Source organism: Branchiostoma belcheri, unplaced genomic scaffold (genome assembly GCF_001625305.1).
Source record: "Branchiostoma belcheri isolate BF01 breed outbred unplaced genomic scaffold, Haploidv18h27 scaffold29, whole genome shotgun sequence".
NCBI classification, from domain to species: Eukaryota; Metazoa; Chordata; class Leptocardii; order Amphioxiformes; family Branchiostomatidae; genus Branchiostoma; species Branchiostoma belcheri.
This window is the reverse complement of record NW_017803898.1, coordinates 411,234-425,709: the sequence shown is the minus strand read 5'-3', so window position 1 is coordinate 425,709 and position 14,476 is coordinate 411,234. Positions and strand designations below refer to the sequence as shown.

General features: G+C 40.1%; 2 protein-coding genes and 1 long non-coding RNA gene across 3 annotated transcripts in view; all 3 read left to right on the top strand.

Annotated features, from left to right (window-relative positions):
* Positions 1 to 467: 467 nt before the first annotated feature.
* On the top strand, positions 468 to 7,859 carry LOC109473098 (sialin-like; the record flags this gene model as incomplete). Its single annotated transcript, XM_019773008.1, has 11 exons — positions 468 to 644; positions 1,072 to 1,171; positions 1,819 to 1,952; positions 2,455 to 2,542; positions 2,892 to 2,978; positions 3,320 to 3,456; positions 3,898 to 4,047; positions 4,715 to 4,847; positions 5,218 to 5,368; positions 6,188 to 6,281; positions 6,820 to 7,859. Coding segments are annotated over 11 exons (1,497 nt in total), but the record flags the coding sequence as incomplete, so codon positions are not given.
* A 233-nt stretch (positions 7,860 to 8,092) lies between these two features.
* Positions 8,093 to 11,889, top strand: LOC109473126. Its single transcript, XR_002140398.1, has 4 exons — positions 8,093 to 8,132; positions 9,408 to 9,565; positions 9,980 to 10,080; positions 10,567 to 11,889. It is a non-coding gene; the product is annotated as an uncharacterized LOC109473126 (long non-coding RNA).
* A 1,349-nt stretch (positions 11,890 to 13,238) lies between these two features.
* The window catches only part of LOC109473090 (peroxisomal acyl-coenzyme A oxidase 1-like), a 10,049-nt gene continuing 8,811 nt past the window's right edge, over positions 13,239 to 14,476 (top strand). Inside the window, exons 1-2 of the mRNA XM_019773000.1 lie at positions 13,239 to 13,382; positions 14,133 to 14,292. Of these exons, the coding sequence (XP_019628559.1) occupies positions 13,274 to 13,382; positions 14,133 to 14,292 (269 nt within the window). The 5' untranslated portion in view covers positions 13,239 to 13,273. The remainder of the gene's footprint in view (positions 13,383 to 14,132; positions 14,293 to 14,476) is intronic.

Here is a 14,476-nt window from a genome sequence, read left to right as displayed (position 1 = left end):
CTGCCAAGTTAGCAGTTTGGCACCAAATTCGCATTGGTTATGTGTTAGGCAGCAGGGAGGAAATAATTATGACTTGAATTGGAAACCAACTTTTTACCCTGGCTCTCTCAATAGTCAGTAAAATATTGTATTCCTGACCTAGTGCCGGTATGGACGCCCACCCGTTACTTCCTGGCCGTCCTCGGTTCGTTCGGGTTCTTCACGGCGTACGGGATGAGGGTGAACCTTTGAGTTACTCCTATCTCTTGTGTTACAACGGTAATCGACAAAAAACCTTGACATTTTGATACTTTTTTTCTGACCTAGTCCCAGTATGGACCTCCGCCCGTTACCTCCTGGTCGTCCTCGGTTCGTTCGGGTTCTTAACGGCGTACGGGATGAGGGTCAACCTTCGAGTTACTCCTATCTCTTGTCTTACAGTAATAAAATAACACAGTTTCGTACATTCTCCTGACCTAGTACCAGTATGGACCTCCGCCCGTTACCTCCTGGCAGTCCTTGGCTCGTTTGGGTTCTTCACGGCGTACGGGATGAGGGTCAATCTGAGCGTGGCGATGGTTGCCATGGTGAACCACACCCAGAAGGCCGCGCTGAACGGCTCCGAGGACTGCGTGCCGAATACCAACACCACCGGACAAGATAAGGTACATATTTAAAAATGTATGTTTACGGAAGAAGAACATTATTTATATTGTTTTTGCTCAGTTTCTTCCTCTTCTTCTTTGAAATTCTTCTTCTTCTTCTAATCTTTGGTTCCAAACAAGTAAGGTCAATGACCTGAACCAGACATCTGTCACCATGGTAACTGGTGTTGGGTTACATCATGTTGCAATTTTATGACAGGAGGGATTTAGACTCCTGTTTGACCATATATTTGTTTGAGTAAGAATTAACAGAGCAAACCATATGCGAAGGTAACATTATGCATTTGCTTTGCAAATGTTACCTTTCTAGTTTAAACTGCATGGTGTAGCCTGACCACTTGGTGACCAAAGTGTTAGGCAGAGCAGTATGGCTGTTTATAATGGGTAAGACTGATAAACTTGTCTTTGTGTTCCACCCCTCCCCCAGCCTGGAGAGTTTCCCTGGAGTCCAGGTGAACAGAGCATCATCCTGGGGGCATTTTTCTACGGCTACATCTTCACACAGATACCTGGAGGCTGGCTCGCAGGTAAGTCAAAGGGCAGAAATAGTACACACACCAAAAAAACAGTTGTTCAAGCAACTGGACATGATTTCGGAAATGGTCAGACATTTCAGGTAGCATCCACTACCTTTTGTCTGAAATGTCTGACCATTTCCAAATTTTTTTTGTGGGTATTTTATTACTGGATGCGTAACCTTCACTGACGACACAAATATGTGTAGTATATATACGTAGCATATCAGTAGAACTGTACGGGTGCAAAACCCATAATTTTTTGTGCATAGCACTTTAGCATTACAGCTATTGTATTTGCATAGTTAGGGATGACATCCCTCCTATAAGTTTTCAAATGTAATATGTCGGAAAATATATCATCGGTTGCAAAGGGCAAAATTCCAATGCAAACATCCAAAAGAAAAACTGAAAAGTCTGGATTTTGCACAGGTGCAAGTATATTCTGACTGCTGGTACATGGTGTACTACGAAAGGCTGGCAAGTAGTTCATACATGTAGGAGCATGTCAGTAGAACATACTGTGCCTTTGCAAAATCCAACTCCTTTGCCGTATTGTTATTGACTATATTCTTGTATAGCTCATGGTTTGCTAGTAAGTTTCACAGTGGCACAGTTTCACAATCACAGTAAGCTAATTCACATAACCTGTTCCACAGGTAGATATGGTGGAAAGTCAGTGTTTGGGCTGGGGATCCTGTGTACGGCTCTGTTCACGCTGGTCACACCAGTCGCTGCCAGGGCCGACAAGTACCTCTTCATCGCCGTTAGAGTCATTCAGGGACTCGGAGAGGTTGGTGGTCTTCTTAATTTTAAGATTACTGTAATTACTGATTTATTCACTGTACATTTATGTTGACGGTTTTCACAGTCACTTCTGTACTGCAAACTTATCATGACCGCTAACATATCAGTCGCTGACTTTCTTTTTCCTGCACCTGTTGCCACCGTGGACATATAGTTCTGTGAACACCTTGATTTTTATCAGACCGTGAAATTTTGCAACCGTGAACACAAAGTGAATTACAGAATCATGTCTTCAGGTAGACTATGACAATGCAGAATCAGGCTTCTCTGTAGTAGTGAGGATTCAGAAATTTCAGATAGCAATTTTTGTCTGTCAAGAGCAGGAAAATTCTGTCAAATGACGGAAAGACAGACACCAGCTAGAACACTGATCTGATTGCCATCTACCCAAGAAAAGAAAAACCTGGTGACAGATCTTGAGGCTAATGTTGGCTATGTATAAATTATATATCATACTTATTATTTCATCCTTTCCCCTCTCGCTGCAGGGTGTTACGTTCCCAGCCATGCATGCCATGTGGAAGGGCTGGGCTCCACCCATAGAGAGGAGTAAACTCATCACTATCACGTACTCAGGTGAGTTGGACATTTTACCTGTCTGACGTGGCAAGGTGGTCTTGTGGTGAGGGTTGTTGACTCTGAAGGTTCTTGGTTCGAATCCCTATAGCCTGGCAGGCCCAATTGTTGTGCCCTTGGGAAAAGGAAGTTCAGACCTATTTCCCCACTCAACTCCTGTTAGGGATTCGAACCCAAAATCTTTGGTCTTGTGGTTTCTATCAGAACTGTAGTTTCTATCAGAACCCACAAGACCACCTCGTCACCCAAAATGGTCAAGTTATTCACAGAAATAAGAGATAAACTGTTTGCATTGCACCGGGAAACTGAGCAAATTTAAAGTTCACCACCTGTTCTGTGTGTGTTCCAGGTTCCCATCTGGGCACAGTGTTCTCTCTGCCCATCTCAGGTCTGCTGTGTGACCACTTTGGCTGGCCCTCTGTCTTCTACGCATTCGGTAAGACTAAACCTATATAAACCATAACGTACATAACGTTAACCCACAGGATAGAGGCAAATGGCAGGCTACCAAGTGACGAGTGAGTGAGTGAGTGAGTGAGTGAGTGAGTGAGTGAGTGAGTGAGTGAGTGAGTGAGTGAGTGAGTGAGTGAGTGAGTGAGTGAGTGTTCTTGTTTAGATTTAAAACTTTCGATCCAAGACAAAGAATTGCTCTCACCTAGAGCTTCCAACCAATCACTCTGGTCTTACTGCCACACATTGTACCATGTACAATCGTCAAGCAATAAAGTTCATTCATTTATTCATATAGTATAAGGTTATACTTCCTACTCCTCCCAGGTGCCCTGGGGTGTTTGTGGTTTGTGATCTGGATGTTGATGGTTCACAACTCTCCTGAGGAACACCCGCGGATATCATACATCGAGCGGGAGTACATCCAGGGGGAGCTCAGGAGGGAGGGCACAACTACAGGGAAGGTATGTTAAGTTTGAACTTTTGATCCAACACAAAGAAGATTTATATAATTCTCACCTAGAGCTTTCGACCAGTCACTCTGGTCTTCCTCAGTAGACTGACCCAGTGAAGCTTGTCACGTGGCTTCTTTGAAGTGTGACGTCAACACTGGGTCAAAGGTATCTGGTAAACGATGTTGGCCCCCATTGCGGTTGAGTGAAGGGTGGTGGGCCTTGATGTAAATACATGTAGCCCCTTTCACCCCTCTCAGGAAATAGTCATTGTTCAGCGTTATACAGTTAAACTCCCTCTAATTTTAACAATGATTTCTAGTTTTGTCACAACAAAAAATTGTGTGTCCACAACGTTAGTGAGCATGGTTGAAACCTACATTGAGATAAAATTTTCAGTGAAATATGTTGACCTTCTTCAGTTGTGTTAACCCATTTTTTATGCCTTCCCAGAATGCATCTATCCCATGGCTGACCTTCGCGACCTCTGCACCAGTCTGGGCGATTGTTCTGTCTCACTTCAGTAACAACTGGGGCTTCTACACACTTCTCACCGACCTGCCGACGTACATGAAGGAGATTCTACTGTTTGATCTTACACAGGTGGGTTTATAAAGTATAGTTTAGTACATGATCAATAACTTACATTCTCCTTACCGACATGCCTACATACATGTACATGAAGGAGATTCTACTGTTTGATCTCACACAGGTGGGTTTATAAAGTATAGTTTGATATGGGCTGATAAGGCTTATTTTACTACATGATCAAAAACTACATTCTCATGACTGCTGTAGGATTGGTTGGGTAACAGGAGACACAACTGTTGTTCCTAGGCCTTATGTCAGGTCACCTAACCTATACTAGTGAAGATTATACATATACAACCCTTCATCTTGTCTATTGTTTTGTGTAGGTTTCTTGATGTCAAACACACAGGATTGCATCTTACTGCATTTTTTTCCTTGAATAAACAAAGGAGAAACACTGGAACTCAAAGGGTCTACTGGTCTACTGGTTCGGATTTGGCGCCCTCATCACCAAGCCTGGGTTTGATTCCCGGTGTGGGAACAGTTGAAACACAAAGATTGTCAGTAGTATACAGTCTCCTGGCTCTGAGGATTCGAACCAGCGTTGCTACCAACTTGAAAACCCAATGCACTAATCGCGAGGCTAAAAGGTCTGCATCGGTATGGACTGGTCAGTTGATGTAGCTTGAAGCCCACTGTTACAACAATATTGACACGTCATGTTTTCCCTGCTATCCAGGCAGGGTTCCTGTCTGCAGTACCATACCTGTGTATCTGGCTGGTCATCATATCTGGTGGTCAGCTGGCCGACTTTCTCCGGGAGAACAAGATTCTCAGCACCACAGCAGTCAGGAAGGTCTTCAACTGCTCTGGTAAGACAAGCAATCTATCTATCATGAAAATTCATCTGTGTTGGTAGTAACATGTTTAAAGTTGAAACTTTAGATCCATTGAACACAAAAAAGTTCTCTCACTTTAAGAGCTTTCGACTGTCAATTCTTACTCAAACACATTCATATATACTAGTATAGTCAGACAGGAGTCTAAATCCCTCCTGCTATAAAATTGCAACATGATGTAACCCAACACTAGTTACCATGGTGACAGACGTCTGGCTCAGGTCATTGACCTTATGTGTTTGGAGAAAAAGAGGAAGAGGAAGAAGAAACAGAGCAAAACAATAATGTTTTCCTTCTGCAATGGTAAACATATAATAAACTGCTATGTCTCCCCTCCCTCCAGGTCTGGTGTTGCCTGGCATTTTCATGGTTGCCACGGGTTACGTGAACTGTAGTCAGCAGGTCCTGGCCATTGTGTTCCTGACGCTGTCTGTGGCGATGGGAGGACTCTGTATGTCAGGGTTTAATGTCAATCATCTGGACATCGCTCCAAGGTAAGGGGGGGGGGTGAAAATATAGCTTACATTGTTGCAATTGGTGAGTAAAAGAGCTAACCTGGTGTCCAGTCTATCGTGGTTGGGGCAGGTTTTTTTCAAGGCTGCTGAAGCTCTTTCCCACCTGCCTCAGCTAGGTTCTCAGGTAGGTTATAAAAAAGAGCCTATTACTGTATGTGTAGCTAAATCATGCCTCTAGTAGCCCTTTTACTGGTCAGGCCCCAAGAAGCTTGATATGATGGGCAACACCTCTAATTTAAGACTATCAGTATCGTGTTCCTGACGCTGTCGGTAGCGATGGGGGGACTCTGCATGTCAGGGTTCAATCAACTTCAATGTCAATCATCTGGACATCGCTCCAAGGTAGGGGGTGTTCAGGGATCAAAGTTAACTCCAATTTAACACAAAGTCATATACAAGAGGTAGGCGGGGCCTAAATCTGGTCAGAGTACTCCCGAACACCAGCCAACCTGTTCAGCTGGTGTTCAGGAATGAAGTTTGTGAATGTGAGACAGGGGCTTTACATTGCTGCAATTGGTCAGTAAAAGAGCCTATTAGTAAAGCGTGCCTCCAGTAGCCCTTCCACTGATCAGGCCCCTAGAAAGTGAACATGGATTTGGGTCAAATATCACCCCTATGTGTGTGGGACTGGTAGAAACCAATGGATCACCTTTTGCAAACTGGATATTGGGTTAAAAGGGACCAAAACTGAAATTATTGTATTTGGACTTTTATTGTTATTGGTGTCATGTAGTCTTAAAGAATCTCATTATTAGAACAAAGCAGCAGAACAAGTTGTAACCTTTCCCCCTCCTTCAGGTATGCAGGTGTGCTGATGGGAATCTCCAACTCTGCCGCCACCATTCCTGGCTTCGCTGGGCCAGCTGTGGTCGGACTGCTCACACAAAATGCTGTAAGGAGACTTGTTTGTTATGAAACAAGTTTGAACTGCAATTTCCAACACAAGACTTACCCAAATTTTCGACTGTACAACTCCAGTCATTGTCAAAGGATTGAGCAATTCACCGCTTCCGTGACGTCACGCAGATAACACACGTGGCTCCGTGAGCAGTGGATCATAGGTTGCATTTCTTGTGTTGGAAATTGCAGTTCAAACTTTTTTCATAATGACTTCTACCAACACAGATGAACTTCCAAGATATGTTTGTTTGTTTGTTTGTTTGTTTGTACATAACAAACAATTACATTAAACCAAAAATATACGACTGTGCAAGGTATCATATGATGTTGTCTTAAACTGACAGAGTTAAAAGATTTGAAGTAACTGGGATGGATGGATGGATGGATGGATGGATGGATGGATGGATGGATGGATGGATGGATGGATGGATGGATGGATGGATGGATGGATGGATGGATGGATGGGTGGGTGGGTGGTCTATTTGTCAATAAACATACAACTTACTGGTTACGACTTTTTTTTCCTTCAGAAAACTTGGATAACTCGCAAGCATCAATGGCAGGTCGTGTTCTACATCACAGCAGCAATCAACGCTTTCGGCACCATAACCTACCTCATCATGGGAGATGGTACAGTCCAACCATGGGCTAAAAACCACACCGAAGGGAAGCGGACCGTACCATCTGACGAAGATAGGGAGAGACTGGTTGTGAATGAGGAAGGAAATGTAGATCCAAGGACTTATGGCTATGTAGCCCACGATCATAATGCATAGTTTATTTTTATTTTGGTTCTAATAATAAATTGATACTAACTAAGCAGGTCGTACACAGATTATTAAATATTATTATTTGCAATAAACTTTCAATTATTAAAGACATGAATGGATGGGGAAAAAAATGGTGATGCCTGAAGTAAGCTTATGATAAGTTCCAAACCTCAGGATATCAGACAAGGTGAAATTGTGAGAATTGATAAATATAAAAATAAATAGATAAAAAAAATGATAAGGGTTGAATATTTCTTTAAAATGGGTGTTATCACTGTATGAGAGAATTATATTACCATGAAAAAAAATGAAAAAATAAAGTGTTATGTCAGGAAAGAATTTTATTTGTAAACTCTTGCCAGGAGGAGAATTAAGGTGTAAGAATTTATGAATAAGCCAAAAAAGAGAAACAAAAATTTCTGACATCAAATGTCAACATACAATTTTTTAAAATCATTATTTGATGATCTTTTGTTGAATTCCCATTCCTCCTCTTTGTATCTCAAGGCACTAAGATTATTTATTTGTGTATTTTGAGATGACAGTTACTATTATATTGATAATGGCCATTCATTCATTTTCACTGACAATGAAATTTCTTGTATGTCCATGCCGGGGCTTTTAAATGCAATATTTACCTGAAGTACAAAAAAAACATGAAAAAAACTGAATCCAATTTCTTCAAATCTATAAAGTCTCTATATATTGTTATCAAACCTTACCAAAATTTGAAATGCATTACAACTTTGATACATGTTTGTTATAGCAATAAAGTTGAGGGTGGTAATAAAGTACTTCCATGGGAGACAAATTTGACTCTTTTGTTGTTTTTTATAACGTTACTCATATGAAAAACAAGATATCTGAGATTCCAAACCTACGATTGAAAAATATAAGTTAAATTTTGCAGTAATATATTAGGTACCTAGCCTCTTGCGTTGAACGCACACAAACTGCAATACCATTTTAAATCGCTAGAAGAGATGATGGCGCTTGTAAACGAACTGATGCTTGACGGGATAGCATGACCTCTGACCTTTAAGTTACTTCCGGTCGGAGCGTGTTCCCTGTTGGTGAGTCAGTTTTGCTCATTTTTGCTCCAAAAGTTCCCGATTTTCTCGACTTTACATCAACAAAACGATTTTATTGTATTACCCATTGAATTCTAAAGGCACATTTAACATTCGTTGACCAAGAAAAGGCTTTTTGCGGTATTTTGAGACGCCAAAACGTCGAACAAAGATGAAAATTCGCTGGATTTTTTTGCTCGTCTCGAGTTGGTTGTAAATTTTTTTCGGCATTCATGATGATGATAGAAGCAAAAGTTTCACCATCGAGTTCTGACAAACTTGTAACAAAAAGTTCATCTCTTTCTCGATTTGTGGGAAAGGACAGGATGTTTTCATGCCAGCATAAATCCTTACTCGCCACTTTAGATCTATAACTGTTCAATCCGGAACCAACGACAAGAAAAAAATGTGCCTACGTTTACATTTCAATATGGTGGGGCATTATGAGTCACCAAACGATATTTGTGTGGTGTTTCTTGCAGATTCTTTGTCCGTGTTCAGAATTCTTTTAGCCTTCGTCGAACGGTCATTGGGCCTAGGGACAATTTATGTGAACGGTTATGTCCTTGGTTATAATTTACTCAAACTGTGAAAGCTTTGAAATCTTACTGAGAAACAAATGATATAATAATTTGTTCTAACGTTCTACATAAGTTTACAGAACATTCGAGACAAGAATTGAGTTCAGAGTGATGTGTGTATTGTAGTTTCATCAAATATTGGCTGATTCTCCAATACTTGTCCGTGTTCAGAATTCAGGAGCAGATCACTAGCATTGTGAGGGAGCAAATTAAATTTTTAAAAGAGTAACACAGTTTTGTAATGCTAGCATGCATTGTTACAATGTTTTGTTTTATATTCACACTGGAAAAAGATCTTTGACATTTTGAGAAAGACTTAATGTTGTGTATGTAGCCACTTAGGGTTTAATCTAAAAATTGATATGAGGGAGCAGCCCCCTTACTAGTATTTCCCTGTTTAAAAAAAAAACTGATTTTTTTTATCTGCTATGTTCCAGTTCAGTGCATTCCCCACTCCACCCAGGTGTGAATGGGTACCTAACTTCGGTTGGGGAAAGTCATATTGAGGTCACCTGGTGGCAGCCGTACAGACCCTTGTGACAGTTCAACAAAAAGTGTTTGGAGCAGATATGTTATACGCTGTCGCATCATGTGTATTATGTGATTGTAAACCCTGCATCAATTCAGCGCAATAAAGGCTGCAATTGCACATAATGTTTGACCAATAAACCATTTATGATTATTTTATCTTCCCTAGTCTGTCCAGTCTTCCCTGCAGTCATGGCTCGTGGTCACCAGAAAATCCAGTCTCAGAAGAAGAATGCAGAGAAACAGGCCAAGATGAAGAAAGCTCAGGGACACGACCAGAAGTCAGCAGCTGGAAAGGCTCTCATCTACCAGTGTGTGGTGTGCAAAGTATGTTTATGACTCATGAAAGTTCACCTGTGTTGGTAGTCACATGTTTAAAGTTAAAACTAAAGATCCAAACACAATAAAGAGCTCTCACCGAGAACTTTCGACCAGTCACTCTGACCCCTGGAAAGGCTCTCATCTACCAGTGTGTGGTCTGCAAAGTACGAGGACTTTTTATGACGACTATTCATTGCTAGCAAGAATGTTGGCTAAGAAATTTTTAGCTTGACAGATCTTTTTGCTGTTTAGGCTACGATTTATTTCCTCTATTCTCGGTCATTCTAAGGTGAAGATATAGCAAACAGACATCATAAAAGCACAGGGCAGGGAGGAAAACTTTGACATGGCTGTATTCATGACAAAAACTTAGTGCACATTTTAACAATTATTTAATTAAAACAAAAATTATTTCCCCAGACTCAGATGCCGGATCCTAAAACCTACAAACAGCACTTTGAGAGCAAACATCCCAAGGCTCCCATGCCGGAAGAGATCAAGAACGTTGCAGCATAAAACAGGTAAAATCCAGATTTTAAAGTCTGTTCTGCTGACGGGATGAATGTGTCACTGTGACTTATTTGATCTCACACAGATGTTCCTGTGGCTTATTTCATTTTATTTTATTTCATTTATTTATCCAGGGTCAGCATGTCACCATTTTGGCAGTTTTCAAAGCTGAACAAACCATACATAATATGATAAAAGGAACTAACTTAAGTACAATCATAGAGTCTTAATAACAATAATAAAGTGCTAAAAAACACAACAAACTAATAAGGTACAGAAACAAAATTAAAGGGACACAAGAAGTTTGCTAAAATTTGTCATTATGCCATGCATGTTTTGTCTGAAAATGGATTTCTACACTTAGTTCATTAGTACATCGTAGTTTACAGCGCTGCCAGCCGTTTGAAGTTGGGGCTAGCACCTATCGTTCACAAATTGGCCGCCACCATACCTTCAGTTCACAATGATGTAATCTTGATTTCTTTCTTCCCCTCCAGGCCGTCATGCAGTACCTCTGGGCTTTCACCCCTCCAGCTCACCGACATGGAACCTTCACAAATAAAGTCTATATTTTTCTGTGCAATGGGCCATACTATTGAAGACACTTTAAGGGGGAGTTTTGGTTACAAACATTCATTCACTAGCAAACAACAGGGTGTTAGGGAAGCTAGTGTAAGGTGAATATATTATCCTCAGCATGTCTTGACTAACTGGCTTTGAAACAATACAGTTTCTGTACTGATAGAATTGCACATGTTTTTATGCAGTCCCTTGCATTGAGCATTGAAATGTTAAAAGCTAAAAAATATGATTGAATTTTAAGCTTTTTCAGTTTTCCCACTGTTAAGGAGATTATCGCTTCACAAAATGTCAGAAAAAAAGATTGATGATAACTGAAAATTGTGTCAACTGTACTACTGATATCTACAGAGGTTATAGGGGAATATGCAAATCGTATGCAAATCATATGCAAATCATGCTAGCAAAACATACTTCATTGTGTATCATTATACGTAACTGGCATCATCCTGTAGGCTAAATCTGTACTGGTGGATTTTGACTCTCCTCATTTCAAGCCATAGCATTTAAGCTCTGCACTGAACTATCTATAGTTTTTGATTATATGCAACATGTTTCGAACATTGTGTTCTGTTTTAGGTCAATCTAAATGTCACTGGTTCAAGTAGTCTCAGAGATAGAAAGAATGCCATGTATTCTACAAGTACTGAAAGATGTGTGTGAGTTTGTTTTCACATATTTTGCCACCAAAGTGCATTCAGTTACAGGAAAACGTCAAATTTCAAAGAGAAGTTTTATTTTTGGGAAAGGACATCAGACTGTACCAGTTTTAAGTCTCACTGTGCTCTCAAGTTAGCTGAAACAAAATTGAGTCAAATTTTTACCTAGTGAAACAAATGGGAAGTTGGCCAGCTTGGTACCGGGGTAGTCTCCAAGCAGATATTAGGTGGAAGAGCCTGAGGTTTTCCAGCTACTTACAGTTAAAGCTCAGATATCAGAGAAGACCAACTCACTCACTCACTGTCCAATAATCTCAAACTTTTCCGCCAAAACTTCTGCTAGGAGATAAACAAATTGTAGGTAATCTTCATGTGTTTTACAGTTCTACCATGCTTTATTTATTGTTTATGTAGAATACTAGTAATGTTAGATAGAAACCATGTTTAACATGTTTAGGTTACTCCCAATGACACCCCTTCTCTGATTATGTCTGTGAGCAGCATGGGGTTTTAGGCAACACTGATTGTTGAAGAAATGTATTAAAGGCGCCATGGTTAAAAATAAACCTTTCCTCAAGTTCATGGCTTTCTATTCATTTGTTTGTGGAATGGATGTGGATTTTTACCTTCGCCAAGAAGGTTATGTTTTCAGGGGCGTTCGTGTATGTGTGTGTGTGTGTGTGTGTGTGTGTGTGTGTGTCTGTCTGTCTGTCAACACGATAACTTGAGAAGGCCTTGATGGATTGTCTTGATACTTGGTAGGTGGGTAGGTCTTGATGAGACCTCAAAATGGTACTGCAGCTGAACTTCCGGTTTTGATATCTCATGATCTAGACATGCTATGGTGATGAAATTTAGATGGTAGGTAGCTCTTGTGCTGGGGAAGAAGTGATGTGAGTTTAGGCCCCCTAGCGGCTTGCTCTGGAACTGCAGCCATATATTCTTGAAAATATTCAAAAGGGGATAACTCAAGAACCGGTTCACGGATCGTCGTGATTTTTGGTATGTAGGTAGCTTACGTGATCCTTCATATAATTATGTAACAATTATACAAATATGGATATAATTTGCATAATTTATGGGGAAATTCTATAAATCAGCTGCATTCCATGATAGGACAATTAAAGCTTGTGACATTGGTAATTTACAACGAGAGAAAAACAGGAAGATATTGATTATGTTAGTAATGACCTAATTTGCATAATTAATGAGAAAATTTTATAATTATGTAATGATAACTGCCTGGAATTTCATTCTTGTGGTATTTGAAAGTTAAATTGAGGTGAACATCATTAAACATAATTTATTCAAATCAGGACCTCATTTGCATAATTTATTAGGAAATACTAGAATGCATTGTTTGTTAATATAAGACTGTTTTTTTGGTTGAGATTATGATAAAATGATATAATTCATGAAAATTAGGTTCCTATTTCTTAAATCAGGGGGGAATAATCCAATCTATAATTTGTCAGTCATAAAGATTAACATCATTTGGCGAAGGTATGAGATTGGGGAACTCTAGTTTTTAGTATATTTGTATCTGGTTACATTGTATAAATACAGATAAATGCTAAGATAAGATATAGATTTAGTCATTTAGAATTTGAGGTTTAACTTTTAGCCTACCAAGCTTAAGGTAGCCCTTTGGCAACAATTTTTGTGGTACTAGGCAGCAGCAAGAAGGTTAATGCGGGAAAAACAATGTTTTCTAGGTAATACATACACAAAATTTAGGAATGTAGCTTTTAGTTAATCTCCAAGCAGATCATACGGTAGCAAGGCAGTATCCATGGACCAGAGGAGTGTCCATACGAGGCCAATGGATACTGCCGTACCACCGTATGATCTGCTTGGAGATTGCCTTTGAGTTAGACATAAAAAGTTCTCATAAATTCCGCAAGAGGGCGCAACAGAGCAGTGACCTTTCACACGACTGCCCTGACCCCAGCAGAAGGCTGCCAAAATGAATCCTGACTTGAAGAAAGAGAGAGACGGGGCTAGTTTCGACCCCGAAAAGATCGTTAACCTTCTGTACGGAGGTCCTGACAGAGTTAAAAGGAAGAGGAAACTCGGTAAAAGTTGTTTATGTCTGTATCGTAAGTTGCTTTTGAGAAATTCGTCTTGTAATGTTGGCGAGTCGAGTTGTTGGCTTAAGTTGTAAAACCTTGTAGGCGTGTTCTTATGGGGGCTATTAATTACCAAGGTTACGTGGCTATCGACAGCTATGCTCGCAGGAAATACTAGTAAGGAAAAAGAATATATCTTGGTCCATTACCATTCTCCTTACTGGAAAATTCCTCGTGCGACTTACTACTAAGGTTTACTGACAAGAATGTGCTGTAGGACGTTGACCTCAGTGCGTGCTATGGAGGTCTGTGGCTCCAAGCAGAGGTTTGGGGTCTGGTTTACTAGTATTAAATGCCAACACCCCTTGCCTTTCTAACTCTAATTACCTCCATGAAGAATGGAGGTATTGTTTTTGACAGCTAGTGTTGTTTCCCAAGTGTATGATAAAAAAGCTGATTGCAAAAGGTGATTACACAATCAATCAATCAAAACAAGCAGCCAAAGGCTGAAAATGTGCCCTCTGTATAGTATATATTCTGTATAGTATTGCACGCATTGCACATTTCATACATTGCACATTTATTTACAATATAATGCTAAAACAATCAAGTAATTGATACATATAAGTACTAGATTTGATTAATGATTGATTTTCGACTTCTTATACAAGAAACATGACGTACATGTATTTTTCTTAATATGGAGGCCTGATGTTTCTGAATTGTTGTTTATCAGTTTCTGGCTTTGTTTCCCAGAGTCCCTTGCCCTGAATGACCCTGACTTCCAGCATGAAGACTTGAACTTCATGTCACGGGAACAGCAATATGAGACCCAGCTGAAGAAAAGCATCATGGTAGTTCAGAAGCAGGAGAAGCACGGCATTATGGGACCTGAGGATTCTGCACACTATGTCTAGTAATTTATGTTGTTTATTTTATTCCAATCAGTTTAATTTAACTGCTTTGACTGACTTACAGTGTAGTTTAATAGGCACCAAAAGTGATTTTTAGGCAGTAAAGCTGGATTTTCAATATAGCCTGGGTACCATCCGGATTTTGCTCCGCTACGCTATTTTTTTTTTTTTTAGTGTTAGCAGAGC